Raw genomic sequence first — 21,549 nt, 5'->3', positions numbered from 1 at the left:
ATGCAGGGGACACAGGTTTGAGCTCTAGTCCAGGAAGATCCCACATGCTGTGGAACAGCTAAGCCCATGCGCCACAACTACTGAGCCTGCACTCCAAAGCCTGTGAGCCACAAGTATTGAAGCCCGCATGTCTAGAGCCCATGCTCCACAACAAGAGAAGCCACCACAATGAGAAGCCCATGCACCGCAATGAAGAGTAGCCCCCACTTGCCACAACTAGAGAAAAGCCCACACGCAGCAATGAAGGCCCAATGCAGCCCAAAATAAATAAATAAATAAATTTACTTTAAAAAAATCGGATTGGAAATAATTGGTGTACCATGGTAGTTTGAAGTAAGTGGGGTTTGACACTCTTGAACCAGATATTTAGCTAGTTGATGTGGGGGTAATTCCTTACTCTTAAGCCCATCTACCTAGGAGCCAACAAGACTCAAGTTTATGAAACACCTGCGGAATAATTCCACAGTAACACAGGTACCTTTATTTGCTGTGTATATATGTGTTACTTGGCTTTCTGGTCATAAATATGAAACATTTACACTTTACTTGATTGTACATTACAGGAAGGCTGAAGTTACATTGGATGGAGTTTGGCCAACAGATAAAACATCTCGTTGTTTAATAAAGAGCCCAGATCGACTTGCTGATATCAACTATGAGGGAAGATTGGAAGCAGTTTCAAGGAAACAGGGAGCTCAGTTCAAAGAGTACCGTCCTGAAACTGGTTCTTGGGTATTTAAGGTATAGTCATTTAACCTAGTTCTTATAAACTGTAGTTATAAACTGTGTTAGAAGAGATCCTTTTTTAAATTCTATTTCTACAAATTAGGAAATAGATATAGAAATCCATCATAATTTACTTCAAATTATACATCTCATTAAACCCCAGAGCAGTAAGGAGCTATTATAAACTTTTTGAGCACATGATTCAAGTTCTACACCCCATCTTACGACCATTTAGATATACTTCTATGGTGTGTTTTTCTAATTTGTGGCATCACTGGGGACGTCAGGCAGAATTTTTGTCTCTTGGTAGATCACCTCTTCCTAAATAATTTTTATTCTTTTAAAGATTTCTGGGTGTGTAGAGGTTGACTTCCTCCCTTCCTTGATAGTTTAGTCCAGTGGATTCTTTCTCTTCTAGACCAGTTGGATTATTTAGCTTGTTGAAGGCCCTTGTGTAGGTAGGGAACAACTAGGCAGTACATACACACACACGTGCGCGCACACGCAATATATACATATATACCGAAAATAGTAATGACTCTTCTGGATTTGGTTTCCTGTATTAATATAGAAAGTTAGTAATTATATGAGCAACTGGTACACCAATCATCATCTAAATCGTAGAAAAAAAACAGTAAAGTGTGATACGTGACATTTCATTGTGCTTTAAATATTTTGATCTCTCTTTTTTTTTTTTTTTTGAAGCTAATTCTGTAAGATTGCAAGGGCAAGTATAATGGAAGCCCTTCTGAATATAACAGTGTTAAAAGTGATTTTGTTGGATTCTTCTCTTCCTTAGGTCTCTCATTTTTCTAAGTATGGCCTTCAGGATTCTGATGAAGAGGAGGAGGAACGGCCATCCAAAACTAGTACAAAGAAGTTGAAGACTGCCCCTTTACCTCCTGCAGGCCAGGCCACCCCATTCCAGATGGCTCTTAATGGCAAACCAGCACCTCCGCCCCAGGTAGAGACGGGACAATGAATTTGAATGGAGTCCATGATACAGACGTTGAAAGCAAGTCATTCAGCTAGTACAAAGCTGTTTTATGACCCCGGAACTTTGAAGAGTACAAATGTATTGGCAGTCATGTTAAGACAATTACAAGGGAGGGCATGAGGTGGTACTGGCATCTGTTGTTTACTTGAGAGATTCAAAGAATTCTCTTGCTGTTTGGATCATTCCTTCTACAGATTGTCATTCTTAAACACCTCCCTCTCTCTTCATTTGGACTTGCTGAATTCTCTGCTCAGTGATCAACTTAAGATAGTATTTTGCTTGTGTGGGTTGATGCAAAGTAAACCCGACTTTTGTTGACTACCTGATGTGCAGTTTAATCTTATTCTTTACCTCCATGTTTTTTTTAAAAGTTCAGGTTAGCTTTCTGCAAGGGTTTTTAACTCCATTTTTCTCAAGTTGTTTGCTTATACTTCAGGTAATCTCTTGATATTTGTATTTTGACAATACATAATCTTTATGAAAATACATAAAGCTTTAGAATACAAATGAATTGTTGGCTTGGGGAGAGTAGGGGCTGCATCATTTATTGCAATTACCTGTACCACACTCTTTTTCAGTATTGTTAAGCCAGTATAAACCTTTTGTCCTTGTAAGGAAAGGTTTGTAATTTAAATATCAGGTAGTTTCTTTGCCAACTCATAAGAGAGTTTTACTTTCATTTGGATGTTGTTTACATTCAGTCAGGTTATAGCAATTTTTTTCTGTGCTGCCATACTCATCTCAAAGAAGACAACTTGATATAAAATGTCTTTGTAAAGCATCCTCTACCTCTCAGCTGCTAAAAGCAGGACCTTTGGAATTTTCCATGCTACAATTCTTATGGCTGCTGAAATGTGCGGTTTTTATGATTGATTAAATAATTTCTTGGGAGGCACTTTGGAGACTTTTGTGTATGTATGTTCACGTTTGCGCGTACAGGGTGAGGGTATGATATAAGTGGGAAATGGGAAATATGTTGACTTTTATGTTTATAATTTTCCTTTAGAATACCCCTCTATTTAGAATACATCTCTTCTGAACTAAAGAAATGCTGTAAATGGATTTGGTTTTCCAGTTACCCACATTCATTTTGTCTAAATCATATGCTTTGTATAATCTCTCTTTCCAATCTTGCAGTATACTGTATATGTATTTCTTTGGATAAGAGTCAGATAGCCTTCTTTTCTGCCAATAAAAGTAATATGTAGGCTCCTTAAAGATACAGCTGAAAAAGAAAAGCTTCATCTTGTGGCAGATAGAGCAAATTTATGTAATGTTGACCATCAGTGGTTTTTAGGCTCTTTAATTTCCAGAATACAACTAGTAAGAGATAACAATAAATTCCTGTGATGGCACTACAGTAGGTGAGAGTTCTTTTGAAAAACTGACGACCAAAAAATTTCAGGAGACGGTTCTAGGAAAAGGAGAGGTGGTAAGGATCAAGATGGGCGAAGAGAATATAGTGAATAGGTATCTTATCCAGATATCTCCTTTGATTGAGGAAGTGGGTGGTCTTTGACCTTTTGGATCCAGAAGGGAGAAATGGGTAGACTTGTTTAGATATTTAGGCTAATGTGTTAGAACAGTAAGAGGGGTCTTTGGAGAACTCTTCTTTTGTAATGCCCAGTGACCTAAGTGAGGTTAGGGGAAATGCCAGTGGTTGCACAGTTTTTTGAGTTATTAGCATCAGGACCTACATTTTACTTAGCATGAGGAAAATACTTGAGCCATCTGAATAAACTGGAAACAGCAATCTTCTCATCCCAGTGTCAAGATGACTGTCTTCACATTGTCACTTGGCTCCCTGGAGGGGTTGATTTCCGTGATACAGTGTTCCTTCAGTCTGCTATAGCTTTCTTTCCCCTGCTGTACACAATCTCAGGTTCTCTGACTTTAGCGGAGCGGGGTGGGGGGGGTCCTTAAGGCATTAGGAAGATATATAGTTTTGTTTAATGGTTACATTTATTCTGCTATCTTTTGTATAATATCCTCAGTCTCCTCTTTGCAGTTCGTTCTTAAACCTTGCTTTGCTCCTAAAAAAGCAAGTGAATCTAAGCAACCAGAAAACAGAAAGGTAACTATATTTTTATGTAATCTTCTCCTCTATGCCTTTTTTTTTGGCTGCGCTGCACGGCTTGTGGGATCACAGTTCCCCGACCAGGGATTGAACCCCGGCCACAGCAGTGCAAGCACCAAATCCTAACCACTAGGCCACCAGGGAACTCCCTCTCTATGCCTTTTAAGTTAGAGAAAATGTTGGCAGAAAACCCTTCATCACAGGTGAATTAGGGCAGTTGCAGAAACATTTGTTTGGTAGTTAGAACATTTGTTCTAAAATGCTGATCTAAGACCCAGTTTTCAGCCAACTGCATCAATATCTTGGAGAGCCCATGTATCTGGCATTGGGGCTCAGGCATATTTATATTTTAAATGCTTTCCCCCAGGTGATTGAGATATGTAGCCTCGTTTCGAAACTGTCGAAAGACTTCAGATCTTTAGCAGTGAGGTAGAGAGACATGTAGCTTTTTCCTAAGCTTTATACTGAAATGTAACTTGTGTTCAGTACCATCAAGACACACTAGTTGACTTGCTCAGAAACTTAGCATTGTTTACTCGGTGAGTACATTCAAATAACTTTAAAAGTTTTTTAAAGGAAAAAGTGATTAGAATTTAGGAGAAAATTCCATTTTATCTTGTGTTTACTTGTTTTAAAAAATAAAGTGGCAGGTATCTAGAACTTAGCCAGTGAATCAATATATATTTTAATTTATATTTATGTAATTTATACATATTATATATAAAATAATTCTATAGCCACAAGCCTTTTTCAGATGTTCATGTTATTGAATCCTATGCCTCCTGCAGTAATATCCGTGAATGTATGTGTAGAAACATGCACACTTTGATGGGCCCTTGTGACCCTGACATGGGATTGCTCTTGAACACCGTATTGTTGACAGGGCTGATTTTCCAGCAAAATGAATATAAAACGTTCTTTGCTGTTAGAAAACGAGTTGTTTTGGAGGCAGGCAATAGTAGTACTTATATACTGGATTAGGCTGTTTGGCTGGGAGAACAATATGAATTATTTAAACATGGGTTTGACCTTGGATTGGATATTTACCCTTTGTTGAATAAGGGTATCTTGATTTCACTTCATTGCATTACTTTATCTGTTGGATTAAGAAGAGATGCTGTATCTTTAGGGTATTGTTTACATGAGGAAGATTCTTTTGAGCTGGAGAGTGGAGGTTTCTAAAAACATTAAAGGTTTCAGTCATGAAACATCACCCTCAATATATCTAAAGAGAGTCATTTTGTAGATCTTGTCTGTTAACTTAGTATTTGATGGGCTTCTTTTTTTTTTTACCCCCTTCTTTCCTTACTCAGGTACCTTCTGTGTCACCAGTTTTTTTTATTGTCTACTTTTCTTTGTAGTACTGGCTTTGAGGAAGCACCTGATCTCCCAAGATTTCTCTGAAAATAACATCTGTTGGGGTAGTTTGTTGCAATTACTTAGATATACTTAAATGAAATTCACACATGGTGTTTCTAGGAGTTTACCAGGTCCTCATAGTTTCAAATTCACTTCCCCCTGTCCACTTATTAGATGACAGTAGCTTTGAAGTCTATGCATGAGGATGAAGCAAATAAAACCTTGATCCTTAGCTTTCTTAAAGATAGGCTCAGTCCCTTAGGTCTCTAATCTAGTTACTTGATGAAATCCTGCCACTGCCTAAAAGTGTTCTAAGTGAGCATCTCTTGCTGTTACTGTTATTCCTTTGTTGAATAGTATAGTAAATTGAAACCCTCCTCCTCCTCCTTCCTTTCCTTGCACCTATACTCGCTCCTTCTTATCTTTCACAGGTATTAGCTTTTTCTACATCAATATCAATAGTGGCAGGCACTGCATTAGCCAGTAGAAATAACAAAGTGTTTTGGTGAATTTAACAATGCGCTTGGTGTTAGATACAGAAAATAGTAGACTATAATCTCTACTTTCAAGCCTTCACAATGTGGTGGGTCAAATATATATATATGTATGTGTGTATGTGTGTGTGTGTGTATACACACACACACACAAGGAATTATACCATGATACAGTGTATAAAATAGGTATAGACAAGGTGTTATGGGAGCCCAGCAGAAGAGGGTATCCTGACAGGTTGACAGAGGATGGGGAATTTCAGAACTATTCCTAAAAGTGAATTGGTTAAAAGTTAACAGACCAGAGGGCATTGGAGTGTTCCCATGATTCATGTTATTATAATGGGAGGATCACCACCAGGGCTGCTTTTAATTTTTTTTCCAGAATTTTAAAACGTAAAAGTAGTTAGACCTGCCTGTAGCCTCCCCAATAGGTAAAAAATAGTATCATTTTTGTCTTTTAACCATTATCTAGCCTCCAGTTTGTTTAGAGCAGTCCTTGGGGATTGTTCACAACTTAAGTGGCAATTCACCACATTTCCAACACCTCAACTTTTCTACAGTTATAGGTGGAAATAGTCATTCTTTTAGTAAGGATATTTGTTAAAGGAATTCAGGGGAGTAATAGATAATATACCATTAAAAATAAAGTTTAAAGTTTAAAAAGTTATGCTAATGGTTGTTTCTTGGTTCAAAGAAATCATGAAACTTTTTTTTAAACCACCTATTGTACAATAGCATGCATTTGAAGTTTAGCATGAAATAGGCCACTCATGAAAGATAAGCCAAAAATTGTGGAAGGTTAGTAATCTGCAGATGAGATTATGGAAGAAAAGTAATTGGAAGAACTTTTAGATTTGAGAATGTTTCATAAATTGGCTTAGCCGCTTGTTAACATTTTAACCAGGTCATATGCAAGTTTAGGACATATTTAATGAATTTGCACTGAGCCGGTTTTACAGTGTGTTTCAGCTTTATGAATGTTTACCTTTTCAAACCATAGACTGTTAATCATGGCTGTATCTTTAAAACTGCTTAATAAATGTAAATCTAACTCTTGACACATTTAAACATAAAGGAATTATTCCCAGATAAAAATTGTTCCTAATAGAACTTTGTTTTTTCTTTTGGGAAATTAGAGTACACGTTCGTCTTCTGATATGATACTGCACAGGTACAGCCCAGCTAACCTTAGGATTCAGTCTCCTGAAAAATAAATTCCAGGCCCAAAATAGTGTTTGTGATAACTAGAAATTTATATCTAAATGTTTTCTTTAAGAAAATGCAGAGTTACTGGAGACTTTGATATTTGTATCTTTTATTCTCTTTTCCAATGGCTTCTGACTGCAAGGCAGTGTGAGGGCAGGGTAACCCTCTGTAAATCAGAAAATTATAGTTGCTAACTAAATCAAGTAAGGCGTAATCTTTGTCTCAAGAAGACCATATGTTCAGTATGGATGCTGGCTTAGGTTCCAGGCTCCAGACCATAATATTAAAAAGGGTGATTCCGTGAATCCTCATTTGGATCCCAAGTACTAATAGAGGAATTTGGGGGTAATTTTTAAATCCTCTTTAGCAAATACGCTACCTCACATTATGATGGAATGGGCAGAATCTAATATTGTTGTATCGTATTTTGAATAAAGTAAATATGGTCTAGAAGCTCTGTGTCTATTTGGTGTTGTTTAATGCTGCTTCCCTGATCTTTCTGCTGTCTACAGAGCCAGAGCCCAGAGGTGGAGCAGTTAGGGAGGGTTGTGGAACTGGACAGTGACATGATAGATATCACCCAGGAGCCAGTTTTGGATTCCATGTTAGAAGAAAGCGTGCCTGAGGATCAGGAACCTGTGTCTGCCTCAACACACATTGCATCTTCACTGGGAATTAATCCACATGTCTTACAGGTGAAGTCCTAACCCACCCTACTACAACAGGAATCCAAACTAATATTTATCTTCCTTTCATAACATCAGGCTTTTTCTTTCATTAATCACTTAAGAGCGTTGAGTGGTTGCTGGAATGAGAAAAACCAGGAATATGGCCCATGTTTAGGCATCGTTTTCCCATTCGTGGGAGGAAGGCTATAGTGAGATTCAGAAGACCTGGGTTCTAACCCCAGTTTTGTAACTGTTACTGTGTGTGACTTTAGGCAAGTCATTTAATGTGAGCACTATAAAATATTAATTTCATTTACTTTACAGAGAGGTTTTGAAGCTCTGGGAAGTGCTCCACAGGAGTTTTGTTTGTTCATTTGTTTATTTATTTATTTATTTTTATTGTAGTTACAAGTTTCTTTAAGCTCTGTCTCAGCTTCCCCCTGCCTGTGCCTTTTGTCATATTATGAATTTAGCCTTTGACTTATATTTGACTTTGAAATTAATTCATTCGGCAGACATGTGAGCAACTGCTGTATGGCAGCCTCTGGTGAGATTGTATATACAAAGCAGAGGAGTTTTATATAAGTTCTATCCTTCAGGCACATACAGTGGAACAGAGTCAGTCACACAAATATTATACTAGCTCTGGACACAGCCTGAGACAGAGCTTTTTAAAAAATTGGTCGTTGTAAACTGCGTTTTTCTTTTATGGCCTTTGGATTTGGGGGTGCACATTCATTCTATAGGTATTGCCTTTTTAGATCATGAAAGCATCATTACTTGCTGATGAAGAAGATGTAGATATGGTCCTGGATCAACGCTTCAGTCGCCTTCCTTCTAAAGCAGATACGTCTCAAGAAATCTGTTCTCCCAGGCTCCCCATTTCAACAACTCACTCATCAAAATCCCGTTCATTAGGTACTGTAAAAGATGCTCTTTTGCAAGAAAGCTGTAAAGTCTGGCTTTTCACATATCTTCTTCTAAGCTGAGTTGACTTTTCTAGCAAACAACTCCCTAAAGGCATATGACATAATGATGCCAAGCAGAAATGTACTCTTATAAATGTACCTGTTAGGTGGCGCCAGTTTTTAAAAAACATGGTCATTGGTGCAGATGCAGAAGTTGTATGGAGGAAAAAAGCATTTGTTTTGTTGTGGGGCATGTTTTTATTTGCTTATGAATGTGGGTTAAATAGTAAGCTCAGATTTCCTAATTTTTAATCATACCTTAGAGGAATCAGCAGGTTGTCTTGCTCTGTACTCTTTTTGTGCAGTTCTAACACTATCCTTATTGCTTTCTAGGGGCAAATGTTGCTTCTTATAATGTGCAAAACTTTTCAGATTTCTACCTTTCCCTAAACCTTCCCAAATTCCCAGGACAGCAGTTACCTGTACCTTTTAAAGCTTTTCTTATCTCTTCTAGTAGGCTTGTAACTATGTGGGATTGGAGGTAGAGTATTGATATCAACAAAGGAGTTCAGCAGGTGTAATTTCAAAACAGTTTGAAAGCCAGAGGAACTACCAGGAAGAGATTTGTTATATTGCCTTAAAAACTAAATGTTTATTTTTGTTTATTTTTCTTTTGAGTACCCTAGTTAACTTTCCTTTTTAAAAATACTTTAATAAAGCATCAGTTAAACATTTATAGCAAGCTTTTCCGTAATGAACACTACATGAAAATCTCATACTTCAGTAACTAACTCCTTGCTTTAGACAGGAAATATATAAAATTGGAAAACAGGCAAAAATAACAAGAACTATCCTTCTGAAAGTCATATATGCAATCACAAGATGCCTCTGAAAGGCATATATGCAATCACAGATAGGTTTCTGTTTTCTTTTTTTTTTTTTTTTTTTATAAATTTATTTATTATTTATTTTTGGCCGTGTTGGGTCTTTGTTGCTGCACACAGGCTGTCTCTAGTTGGGGTGAGCGGGGGCTACTCTTCGTTGTGGTGTGCGGGCTCCTCATAGCTGTGGCTTCTCTTGTTGCGGAGCACGGGCTCTAGGCGCTGGGGCTTCAGTAGTTATGGCACGCGGGCTTCAGTAATTGTGGCTCATGGGCCCAAGAGCACAGGCTCAGTAGTTGTGGCACACGGGCTTATTTGCTCCGCGGCATGTGGGATCTTCCCGGACCAGGGCTCGAACCCATGTCCCCTGCACTGGCAGGCGGATTCCCAACCACTGTGCCACCAGGGAAGTCCGGTTTCTGTTTTCTTAAGTCTGACATTGAGCACTGGAGTGATATGGATTTGACTTTTGATCTTACCAACTTTTTATATTGACTAAGAAAGGTTACATTTGGCATTCTGATAAGGGCATGAGCATTGGTGTCAGACTTAGCTGGGTTTATCTCTCAGTCCTGCCACTTAGTAGCTTTGTGGATTTGGACAAGTCACTTAACTGAGCCCAGTTTTCCCATCTATAAAGTGAGGACTGTAATGTTCTTCATTTAAAGTTATTGAAGGATGAAATGAAACAGTGTATATAAATGGCTTATATAGAGTCTGCTGCAGATAAGTGCTAGACAGTTTTTTTAAGTAGTAGTAGTAGTAGTAGTAGTAGTAGTAGTAGTAGTAGTAGTAGTAGTAGTGTTATTAATGTTGTTATTGTTGGTGACATCATCATCATTAGAATTCCTGCCTTGATTTCCTGTGTGAAAGAGGAATTTCTGTAGAGTCTGATATAAGCTGCTCCTGGTCATCTATATCTGATTTAAGTAGCTTAATAAAACTATAATTTCAGCCTTGATGGTTGTTGTTGTTCATCAACAGACTGTATTTTCTAATAGTCTTTTTTTTTTCCTTATTTGAGTAGGTGGGTTACTACAATCAAAATTTGCAAGTGGAACTTTTCTTTCACCAAGTGCCTCTTTACAAGAGTGTCGCACTCCCAGAACATCGTCATTGATGAATATTCCATCCACATCCCCTTGGTCTGTCCCTCCACCCCTGACCTCTGTGTTTACGGTGCCCAGCCCAGCCCCTGAGGTTCAGTTGAAAACAGTGGGTACACGCAGACAACCAGGCCTAGTCCCTCTTGAAAAGTCTGTCACCTATGGAAAGGGGAAACTCCTGATGGACTTGGCCCTATTTATGGGACGCTCATTTCGGGTTGGTTGGGGCCCCAACTGGACTCTTGCTAATAGTGGAGAACAGCTGAGTGGCCCTCAGGAACTGGAAAATCATCAGATTGCTGATTCTATGGAATATGGATTCCTGCCTAATCCAGTAGCTGTTAAATCGTGAGTCACGTATTCTTATGCTTTTTGAGAAGGGCAACATGGTAGGTGAGAAAAAGCTTTTCATCACCAGGAGACCCATGTTCAGGGCCCTGCTTTGTGATCTTTCTAGATATATTCTTAGCACAATTTTATTTGTATAATTAAAAACTAAAATGATTAATAGCTCCATTTGTACCATCAAGGTATGAAGAGTATAGAATAATTATCTAATGGTTAAACTTTAGTTGGAAAAGTAACAGACTCAAAGCTAATGCTGCAGCATTCCTTGAGTTTTCATCCTTTTTGTTGCATTAGTCATTTTTCTATTTTCTCACTTAGATATTGGTAATTTCTTCATAAGTGAGGTATATTCTCATTAAAGCACATTCCTTGTATCTTAGACTTAATAAGGTAAACGTATGAACTGTGGATAATCCATACACAAGTATTTGGAAATAAGATGACATCTGATAATTATACATGTTATATATCTCTACACAGTTCCCACCATTAATATTTACATATGTATGATTATAGTTCTGTATATACTTTATATACTATATATTACCGTACTGATTTTATATATATATATAAATATATATAGTGTTCTGGTAGTCATTACATAGTATGCATACAGTTTTTTGTAAAATTTGTAACATTTTTCTATTTACTTTTCATAATTGTAACAAACTGTGCTACCTTTACTACAGATTAAGTGACTATGATCACCTATTATTATTAGTTTTTAGAGTTGATTTTGAAGAAATAAAAAAACAACAGCATCTCTTGTACCTCACAATTAGGAATATTGATCCTAAACCCAGGTTATCCATTGATGTCATGATATTTTAGAGGTTGTTAATGTCAGTCTTAAAAATTGGATCAAGGCTGGTCAACTGTATGCTCATCTTAATTGAGAGTCAGTTCTTTAGTATCTGTAAGCTTAGCCTCATGACTTTTGATACTGATAACTCATAACTTAATGAGTTAAGTATGTTTTGAGAAATGGGTGTCCCACAGTAGCTTTTGACTATCGGATTTCATAGTATCCATATACATGCAGAAGCCATTTCCCGGTCTAATTGTACTGACTCCCATGCTTATTATAATCTGGCCTAAGAAGGCTTGGGATTCTTTTTTTTTTTAAGCCTTGGGATTCTGAATGCATGGGTCAGGTAATTTGCTCAATATATATCAAATAAGTTCATTATAGTTTGATATTAAGAAACAAATTTTCTTTAAAATCACAGTGGAATGTTTTGTGTCCTATTTTGTAATTATAAAACGAAACAAAGGTTTCATTGTAGGAAAATTCTACCATCTGTCTTTTCTATCTTATTTGTTATTTTCCCTTGTAGCCTAACTGAGTCTCCATTCAAAGTTCATTTGGAAAAACTCAGTTTGAGGCAGAAGAAGCTGGATGAAGACCTGCAATTATACCAGACATCTCTGGAGCTTAAATTAAAACATAGCACTGTCCATGTGGATGAGCTGTGTCCTCTCATTGTCCCCAATCCGGGAGTTGCTATCATTCATGACTATGCAGATTGGGTTAAGGAAGCATCAGGAGATTTATTGGAACCACAAAGTGAGTATGGACTATACTTGTAATCCTTGGTGCCCCAGGAACAGGAGTAGGAGCATATGTTCATAGGAGGACACAATTTCCTTGTGCCAATGTAGTGGTGATGCCTGAGCTTGCACTTATCTGTAGTTGAGTTGGTGAGGAAAATCTCAAGCAGGAAGAAATCACATCACTGTTTATCATTACTCTTATGCCCCTGTTCAAAGGAACTGTAGCCAGTCACATCCCGTGGATTTATAAAATTAGATCCCTTACCCCACCCGGAGAACACAGGGGGAGAGAGATCCTACCTATCCTACCCATTCTTCCATGTCCAACTCAAGTCCCACTTGTTCTTCCCAACAACTTTGGTGGTTATAACTTCCCTTCCTGACTTCTCTCACTATTACCTCTCTATAATGATTCTGATCATGTTTTTCTGAACCAGTACTTCCATAAAGGGCTTTTCTAATTTGGGCACTTACTATTTCAAGTAGTAGAAAAATTACATGTTTCACACAACATTTCACATCACTTTTACTGAAAAATGGGGACTATTAGAATGTTCCATATCACACGTTTTGGGAATTGTTTATGTTCATTTATTTGTGTTTGCTCTAGTTGTCTTATCTCTTCAAATATGTGAGTCATCTTCCCAATGCATACTTATAAGTAGCTTAAGGTGGTAAACAGTGCTTCCTTTTTGTTTTCCTTTGTAAGGGGCAATAGCATTAGTGGTTAAGAGTATAGAGTTGGGGCCTCCCTGGTGGCGCAAGTGGTTGAGAGTCCGCCTGCCGATGCAGGGGATACGGGTTCGTGCCCCGGTCTGGGAGGATCCCATATGCCGCGGAGCGGCTGGGCCCGTGAGCCATGGCCGCTGGGCCTGCGCATCCGGAGCCTGTGCTCCGCAACGGGAGAGGCCACAACAGTGAGAGGCCCACATACCGCAAAAAGAAAAAAAAAAAAAAAAAAAGAGTATAGAGTTGGACTCCGATTACTTGAGTTTGAATCCTGGCTCTGTTACATCTTGCCTGTAACCTTGAGCAAGTCACTTAATGCTCTGTACCTCAGTTTTCTCATCTGTAAAATGAAGGTGGTAACTATTGTATAGTATATTGTGTAGATGAGAGTTGGTTTACTCCTAAGTGCTTTGAACAGTATCATTTAGGCTCACTAAAATGTTAGGCTGTGCCTATAGCAGATAATAATCCCTCACAAGTTTTCAGAGCACTTTGTATTTCTTAAAGCATTTTTTGAACAGAATTTGATGAAATTAGAGGATTTTTCTCTATAATTTGAGACTATATGTAGCCATAATTAGGCTAGAGGAACCTGCTTAAAGGAGCCTGGAGTTACATTTGTTATGTAAATACCATGGATACATGGAGTGAGCAGGCGGTCATACCACACACCTCTGGAGCTTGTAAGACACAGGTGAGTGAGGTGGAGACAGATTCAGGGAAATCAACTTGAGTTGTTGTTTGGGGTATTTATTAATTTATGTATTTTTAATGCCACAGTGAAGTGATCCCCTCTCTGTAGTTATTGTATGGCTTCATGTCATTGCATTATTTTCCTGTCCCTTCCTTAGTTGTGAAGCACTGGAGCCTAACATGGACATTATGTGAAGCTCTATGGGGCCACCTGAAGGAGCTTGACAGCCAGCTGGATGAGCCCACTGAATACATTCAGATTCTGGAGCGAAGAAGAGCTTTCTCTCGCTGGCTGTCCCATACAGCTGCACCTCAAATTGAGGAGGAAGTCTCCTTAACCCGAAAAGACAACCCTGTGGAGGCTGTCTTCAGCTACCTCACGGGCAAGAGGATCAGTGAGGCCTGCTCCCTGGCCCAGCAGTCAGGTAGGGCATACCGTCCTTCTCTGCACCCCTGCCTACTTCCTACTCACTGTCCCTACCCCTTAATCGTGCGTTTGCCTTTGTCTTCTAACCCAAATATTAAGTATAAACTTCCGGGGAAGATTGCCGGTTCCTCCAGAATAGGTAGGGACTGTCTTCCAGTTTTCCTTTTATAACCTTAAACTTTAAATTATATTTATCTATCTATCTATCTATCTATTTATTTTTTGGCTGTGTTGGGTCTTCGTTGCTGCACGTGGGCTTTCTCTAGTTGCTGTGAGCGGGGGCTACTCTTCGTTGCGGTGCACGGGCTTCTTACTGCAGTGGCTTCTCGTCGTGGAGCATGGGCTCTAAGCATGCGGGCTTCAGTAGTTGAGGCTCGCGGGCTCTAGAGCGCAGGCTGAGTAGTTGAGGTGCACAGGCTTAGTTGCTCCGCAGCATGTGGGATCTTCCCAGACCAGGGCTTGAACCCATGTCCCCTGCATTGGCAGGCCGATTCTTAACCACTGTGCCACCAGGGAAGTCTCTAGAATTTTTTTATTGCCTCAAGCCTTTGTACTTAAAATTTTTTATTAAAAGATACTGGACTCTAGAGAGTGAAAGTCTCAACCATTTTCTTTATATCATACATTTGTTTTTCCTCTAGGTTTGAGTTTGCCATTTCTCAGTGTCATTATATAGTACCTGCTAGTTGGGCATGTTTACATTTATGTCATCTCAGTTTTCACTATAGACCTTTGAATCAAATGATACTTCCCTCCATTTTACAGTTGAGGTGCCTTGTGTAGGGTCACAGAAATAATAGTAGATCTGACACTGAACTCTGTGTACTATATAATCTATATGTAATTAGTTTAAGCTACAATACTTTGAAGATTTTCTACCCAAGCCAAAAATGTTAAGTTCTTGATCAGTATTTTAGCACTACTGCAGAGAGCAGTCAGAGGTGTTTCTTGAGGGCCAGAAGAAATAAAATAATGCCCCCAAGTGTTTTCCCAAGTCTATAAATTCTCAGTATCACTGGAGAACTGTTTCTCTTGTAGGTGATCATCGTCTTGCCCTTCTTTTATCCCAGTTGGTTGGCAGCCAGTCGGTCCGGGAGCTGCTTACTATGCAGCTGGTAGATTGGCATCAGCTCCAGGCTGACTGTTTCATCCAGGAGGACAGACTGCGCATCTTTGCCCTCTTGGCTGGAAAACCGGTATTTTCCTCTTTTCTCATAAACTTACATAAACTTTCTCATAGATTCAGGATTGCTTGAGGTTAAGGCAAAGAGCTATCTTTGTAAATTGTACACTGTTACGTATAACTAAGCAACTTGTATTTAACTTTCAGAAGAAATATTTTCAAATTTTAAACGTACAACATGTACATTGTGGGGAAGAAATACTGGTTATATAGAAATTAAAATGTTAAAATTCACCATATCCCATATCATAGTGATAAACAACATAATTCATTGTCTGTCTTTCTAGACATATTTTAAGTCTATTTTGACATATATGTGTGTATATTTACACTTGTTATATAGTCAAATAAAATGAATTATATATAGCAGTTCTGCAACCTTTTTTTTTAATTTACTGAATATGATCGTTTTTCATGTTGTGTGGCCTCTCTTTTTTTAATAGCCACTTCTCTTCCATTTTATGAATGATGTATCATAATTACTTTAAGCCAGTTTTCTTGCTGCCTACCCATTTTGCTTGCCATCTTAAAGTCAATTTCCAAAAACGAAATCACTGATCAGAATTTATTCACATCTTAAAGTTGGCAGCTGTGGGCAATGAGTGGTTCTCACCTCTTCTCAGCACTTACTGTCTAAGTCCACCCTATCACCTGCCACCAAGGGACTGTGTATTTTATATCTGGATCATTAACACTGCTATTTAAATCATTTAGAATCAACTTGAGTAAGTGAGCAACATGCAGGCCTGGCCAGTAACAAGGTAATGTATATTGTAGAGCTGTGATGGTGATTTTGTCTTCTGTAGGTATGGCAGCTCTCAGAGCAGAAGCAAATCAATGTGTGCTCACAGTTGGATTGGAAACGGTCCCTGGCTGTCCATCTTTGGTATTTGCTCCCACCAACAGCCTCCATTTCCAAGGCACTCAGCATGTATGAAGAAGCATTTCAGGTATATGTATCCAGTATAGCCAAGCAAGAGTCCTGGTAGGATTTCTGGTTTTGCCAGAAAAGTACTACAGAGAAAAAACCATCAAATCACATTTCATAATACTTTTTCCTAACTACTTTTTGAAAAGTACCATAGAATTGAAATGAACACAGGAAATCTAATGGGAAACTTCTTCAAGTTTCTGCTTCTATTTTGTTTAGTACGATGAGTTTCCACAATTTATTTTCTTACTGCTGTTTTCCTGCCTCAACATTGGAGGGTTTTTCTTCATTCCTAATGCTGTCTTATTCCTTCAGGAATTCCCTGAGATACAGCCTGACCTTGTGTTTAGTGTAGCCCCAAATTAGCAGGTCTGAAATTTGCCTCTAAATATCACTATATTTCATATTCCTTGTCCATTTGGAGGTTAAAGGATTATTAATATTTTTAATGCCATTATTTGGTTCTTTTCTTACTGTTCATTTTTATTGTCTTTGATATCATTTGCCAGAATTATCAATATTTGTCAGGAAAAGGAGAACACTAAAAAAAATTGAATGTAATAAGAATTGTGGCAAGAAAGGTGGTGGGGTTAGAGCTGTCTGAGGTCTTTGCCAGTCCATTGAAGGCAGGTGGAATATGTCACTGATCAAAGTAAGTTTAAAATCCTTGAAACACTCCTTTAGAGGATGTCACACCATTCTTAATACACATCTGAGTAACTGAGACACAGTAGAATCTAGTGAAACATACTAGCAGCTGATGTATTGTTTTATCAAATTCTTAACTTCAGAATACCTCTGAGGGTGACAGATATGCCTGCTGCCCACTTCCCTCATACCTGGAGGACTCTGGCTTTGTGGTAGAGGAGGAGCAAGACTCACAGAGACCTCTTCAAGATGTCTGCTTTCACCTTCTAAAACTCTATAGTGACAGGTAAATCAGAGCCATATGTTATAGTCACTCGAGGGTTCCATGAGCCCTAAGGAGTCCTTTCCCTTTTATATGTGGTCAGATTGCCGTAAGTCTATATAAATTACCAAAATATAACTTACAGTAATTGAGTGCAAAGAGCATGGGAACTGGAATTAGAAATCTAAAAATTCACATTTTAAATCAACTATACTTAAATGAAATTTTTTTTTAAAAATCTAAAAATTATTTTAATCGACTTTAATGAGATAGAATTTTACACATAATGAAGTGTGTGGTTTGATATGTTTTAATATAATCTAACTACCATCACTATCAAGGTAACATTTACATTACCCTCAAAAAGTTACCTCATGTCCCTTTGCAATCAGTCCACACCACAGACAGCTACTGACTGACTTTTCATTACTATAGGTTAGTTTTGCTGTTACAGAATTTTATGTAATTGAGATCATTCTGTATGTTATCTTTTGTGCCTGGCTTCTTTTACCCAACATAGTGATTTTGAGATTTATCCATGTTAATATGTATATCAGAAATTTATTTATTTATTCATTTGTTAATGGACAGTTTTCTGGTTTTGAGCTATTAAGAATAAAGCTGCTATGAGCATTTGTATCTAAAACTGTTTGTATCATTTTGCATTCCCACCAAGATCTGTAATTGCTCCATATCCTCTTCAAAACATGGTATTGTCAGCTTTTTAAATTTTACCATTTTAGTGGGCACATAGTGGTGTGTCATTTGTGTGCTTAATAAGAAATTAAACGAGAATTTCATTTCTTTAAATACTTTCTTTTAAACTAATTATATTAATTATAGAATAATACAGTCTTTTATTGTGGTAAAATACAGATAATTAAAATTGTGGGGGGTTTTGGGTTTTTTTGTTTGTTTGTTCTGTTTTTGCCATATGCGGGCCTCTCACTGTTGTGGCCTCTCCCATTGTGGAGCACAGGCTCCGGACGCGCAGGCTCAGCAGCCATGGCTCACGGGCCCAGCCGCTCCGCGTCATGTGGGATCTTCCCAGACCGGGGCACGAACCCGTGTCCCCTGCATCAGCAGGCGGACTCTCAACCACTGCGCCACCAGGGAAGCCCTAAAATTGTGTTTTAATTTGCATTTCCCTGATGCCTAATGGTGGCAGGCATTTTTTCATGTGCTTATTTACCAGCTATCTATGTATCTTCCTTGTTGAAATCTATTTGAAACCTTTTGCCCCCCCTTTTTTAATAGGTTCGCCTAATAGTTCTTTATTGTGTTGTAATAGTTCTTTATATATTTAGGATGCAAGTCCTTTATTATAAATGTTTTTGCAATTATTTTCTCCCAATACACGGGCACAGAAGTTTTACATTTTTATAAAGTCCAGTTTATTGAAGTTTTTAAACTATAAAATCAGTTTCTTTAATAGATACAGAGCTGTCGAGGTTTTCTATTTATTCTTGAGTCATTTTGTTCGTTTGTTTTTCCTAAGGAATTTGTCTGTTTCACCAAAGTCACCAAGTTTATTAGCATAAAGTTCTTTATAACATTTCCATATTCTTTTATTTATTTATTCATTCATTCATTTTTGATCGCGTTGGGTCTTCGTTGCTGCACGCGGGCTTTCTCTAGTTGGTGGCGAGCAGGGGCTACTCTTCGTTGTGGTGCGCGGCTTCTCATTGTGGTGGCTTCTCTTATTGCGGAGCCACGGGTTCTAGGCACACGGGCTTCAGTAGTTGTGGCACATGGACTTAGTTGCTTCACAGCATGTGGGATCTTCCTGGACCAGGGGTTGAACCCGTGTCCACTGCATTAGCAGGCAGATTCTAACCACTGAGACACCAGGGAAGTCCCTCCTTATTCTTTTTTTTTTTTTTGTAAATTATTTATTTATTCATTTTTGGCTGCATTAGGTCTTTGTTGCTGCACGCAGCCTTTCTAGTTGCAGCGAGCGGGGGCTACTCTTCGTCGCAGTGCACGGGCTTCTCATTGCAGTGGCTTCTCTCGTTGCGGAGCACAGGCTCTAGGCACACAGGCTTCAGTAGTTGCGCACGTGGGCTCAGTAGTTGTGGCTCGTGGGCTCCAGAGCGCAGGCTCAGTAGTCATGGCACACAGGCTTAGCTGCTCCACGGCATGTGGGATCCTCCTGGACCAGGGCTCGAACCCGTGTCCCCTGCATTGGCAGGCGGACTCTTAACCACTGCGCCACCAGGGAAGCCCCCTTACTCTTTTTTTTTTTTTTTTTTTTTTTGCGGTATGCGGGCCTCTCACTGTTGTGGCCCCTCCCGTTGCGGAGCACAGGCTCCAGACGCGCAGGCCCAGCGGCCATGGCTCACGGGCCCAGCCGCTCCGCGGCATATGGGATCCTCCCAGACCGGGACACGAACCCGTATCCCCTGCATCGGCAGGCGGACTCTCAACCACTTGCGCCACCAGGGAGGCCCCCCCTTACTCTTTTTTAATGTCTGTAGGATGTGTGGCTGTGTCTCTTTCTTCCCTGATATTGGTATTTGTGTCTTCTCTTTTTTTCTCCTGATTAGTCTGTCTCCAGCTTTTTTTTTTTTTTTGCTGTTCACGGACCTCTCACTGTCGTGGCCTCTCCCGTTGTGGAGCACAGGCTCCGGACGCGCAGGCTCAGCAGCCATGGCTCACAGGCCCAGCCGCTCTGCGGCATGTGGGATCTTCCCGGACCGGGGCACAAACCCGTGTCCCCTGCATCGGCAGGTGGACTCTCAACCACTGCACCACCAGGGAAGCCCTGTCTCCAGCTTTTGGTTTCATTGGTTATCTCTATTAGTCATGTAGCTCAAAATGAATCATAAACCTAATTGTCAAACTTAAAACAGTACCCTCTTAGAAGAAAATCTTTGTAACTGTGGGTTAGGCAAAGATTTCTTAGATACCAAACACATAATCCATAAAAGAAAAATTGATAAATTGGACTTCAACAGAATTTAAAACTACTACTCATTAGACAGACTGTTAAGAGAATGAAAAGATGAGCCACAAATTGGGAGAAGATACTTGCAATTCATATATCTGATAAAGGGCTTTTATCCAGAGCATGTAAAGAACTCCCTGAACTCAATAATAAGAAAACAAACAATCCAATTTAAAAATTGGGAAAAATATTTAAAGGGATTCTTCACCAAAGAAGACGTACATATAAAGCCCATGAAAAGTTTTTATCAGTAGACATCAGGGACATGCAAATTAAAGCCATCATGGGATGCCACTACCCATCTGTTAGAATGGCTAAAAATTAAGACATCTGTACCATGTCATCATGGAAGCGGAGCAATTGGAATTCTCAACACTGCTGGGGAGAAATGTAAACTAACACTGGCACTTGGAAAAACAGTTTGGTGGCTTAAAAAGTTAAACATATGGCTACATACATATGATCCAGCCATTCCACTCCTAGGTATTTACCCAAGAGGAATGAAAACATATGTCTATTTATATGTTGATAGCAGCTTTATTTGTAAAGGTCCAAAACGGGAAACAACCCAAATTTCCATCAACAGGTGATTAGATAAGCAAATTGTGGTACATCTATACAATGGAATACTATCTCAGCAGTAAGAAAGAATGAACTGTTGATAAAATGCAACAGCATGGTGAATCAAAATACTTTTACTTATTTTTGAAGTGGTGAGAAAAAAAAATACCCCCAAAAATGTACCTACTGCTTGATTCCAATTTATGTAAAACTCTGGAAAATGCGAACTAATCTATAATGATAGGAAGATCAGTGGTTGCCTGGGAAGGGTAGGTGTAGGGAGGGGCAGGAGAGAGGGATCACAGAGGGACTTAAGGAAACTTTTGGAGGTGATGGGTATGCTTGTTGTCTTGACCTTGGTGGTAGTTTCACAGCTGTATATATATGTTTAAACTTATGAAAATTGTACATTCTAAATATGTACAGTTTATTGTATGTCAATTTTTTTAATGTCAAAAAAAAGAAAAAAGGAAGAGGAAGAAAAGCGTATATCTCAAAGTGTCAGAAATAGAGAAACCAAAGCCTGAATGAGATAATAAAGCATTCTTCTCATGTAAGGTAGAATTGCTATGACTAAAACCCTTACATAAACTGTAAGGAACTGCACTGTATAATGGCCGCTATTCTCATAATACTACTTAAAATTAGTTTTTAAATTTAATTACTTATTCACACTAACCATATTTCAAGTGTTTAATAGCCATATGTGGCTAGTGGCTATCATATTGGTCAAGGCAGATTATAGAACATTTCCGTCATCACACAGAGTTCAGTTTGACAGCATCGGTCAAGAAAAACTACTCATTACTTGGGGAAGTGTTAGGAACTTATAAATGTCTGGGAT

General features: G+C 38.8%; 1 protein-coding gene across 12 annotated transcripts in view; it reads left to right on the top strand.

Annotated features, from left to right (window-relative positions):
* The window catches only part of NUP98 (nucleoporin 98 and 96 precursor), a 105,515-nt gene that overhangs the window by 73,647 nt on the left and 10,319 nt on the right, over positions 1-21,549 (top strand). For all 12 annotated transcript variants that reach the window (XM_060105619.1, XM_060105622.1, XM_060105623.1 and 9 more), the window contains 10 exons: positions 564-741; positions 1,526-1,690; positions 7,372-7,554; positions 8,289-8,445; positions 10,344-10,770; positions 12,108-12,337; positions 13,905-14,171; positions 15,212-15,369; positions 16,163-16,306; positions 17,079-17,221. In XM_060105619.1, coding sequence (XP_059961602.1) covers positions 564-741; positions 1,526-1,690; positions 7,372-7,554; positions 8,289-8,445; positions 10,344-10,770; positions 12,108-12,337; positions 13,905-14,171; positions 15,212-15,369; positions 16,163-16,306; positions 17,079-17,221 — 2,052 coding nt within the window. The remainder of the gene's footprint in view (positions 1-563; positions 742-1,525; positions 1,691-7,371; positions 7,555-8,288; positions 8,446-10,343; positions 10,771-12,107; positions 12,338-13,904; positions 14,172-15,211; positions 15,370-16,162; positions 16,307-17,078; positions 17,222-21,549) is intronic.

This window comes from Mesoplodon densirostris, chromosome 7 (assembly GCF_025265405.1).
Source record: "Mesoplodon densirostris isolate mMesDen1 chromosome 7, mMesDen1 primary haplotype, whole genome shotgun sequence".
NCBI lineage: Eukaryota > Metazoa > Chordata > Mammalia > Artiodactyla > Ziphiidae > Mesoplodon > Mesoplodon densirostris.
Note: the sequence above shows the minus strand (reverse complement) of the source record. Positions and strands in the feature narration are given on the sequence as shown.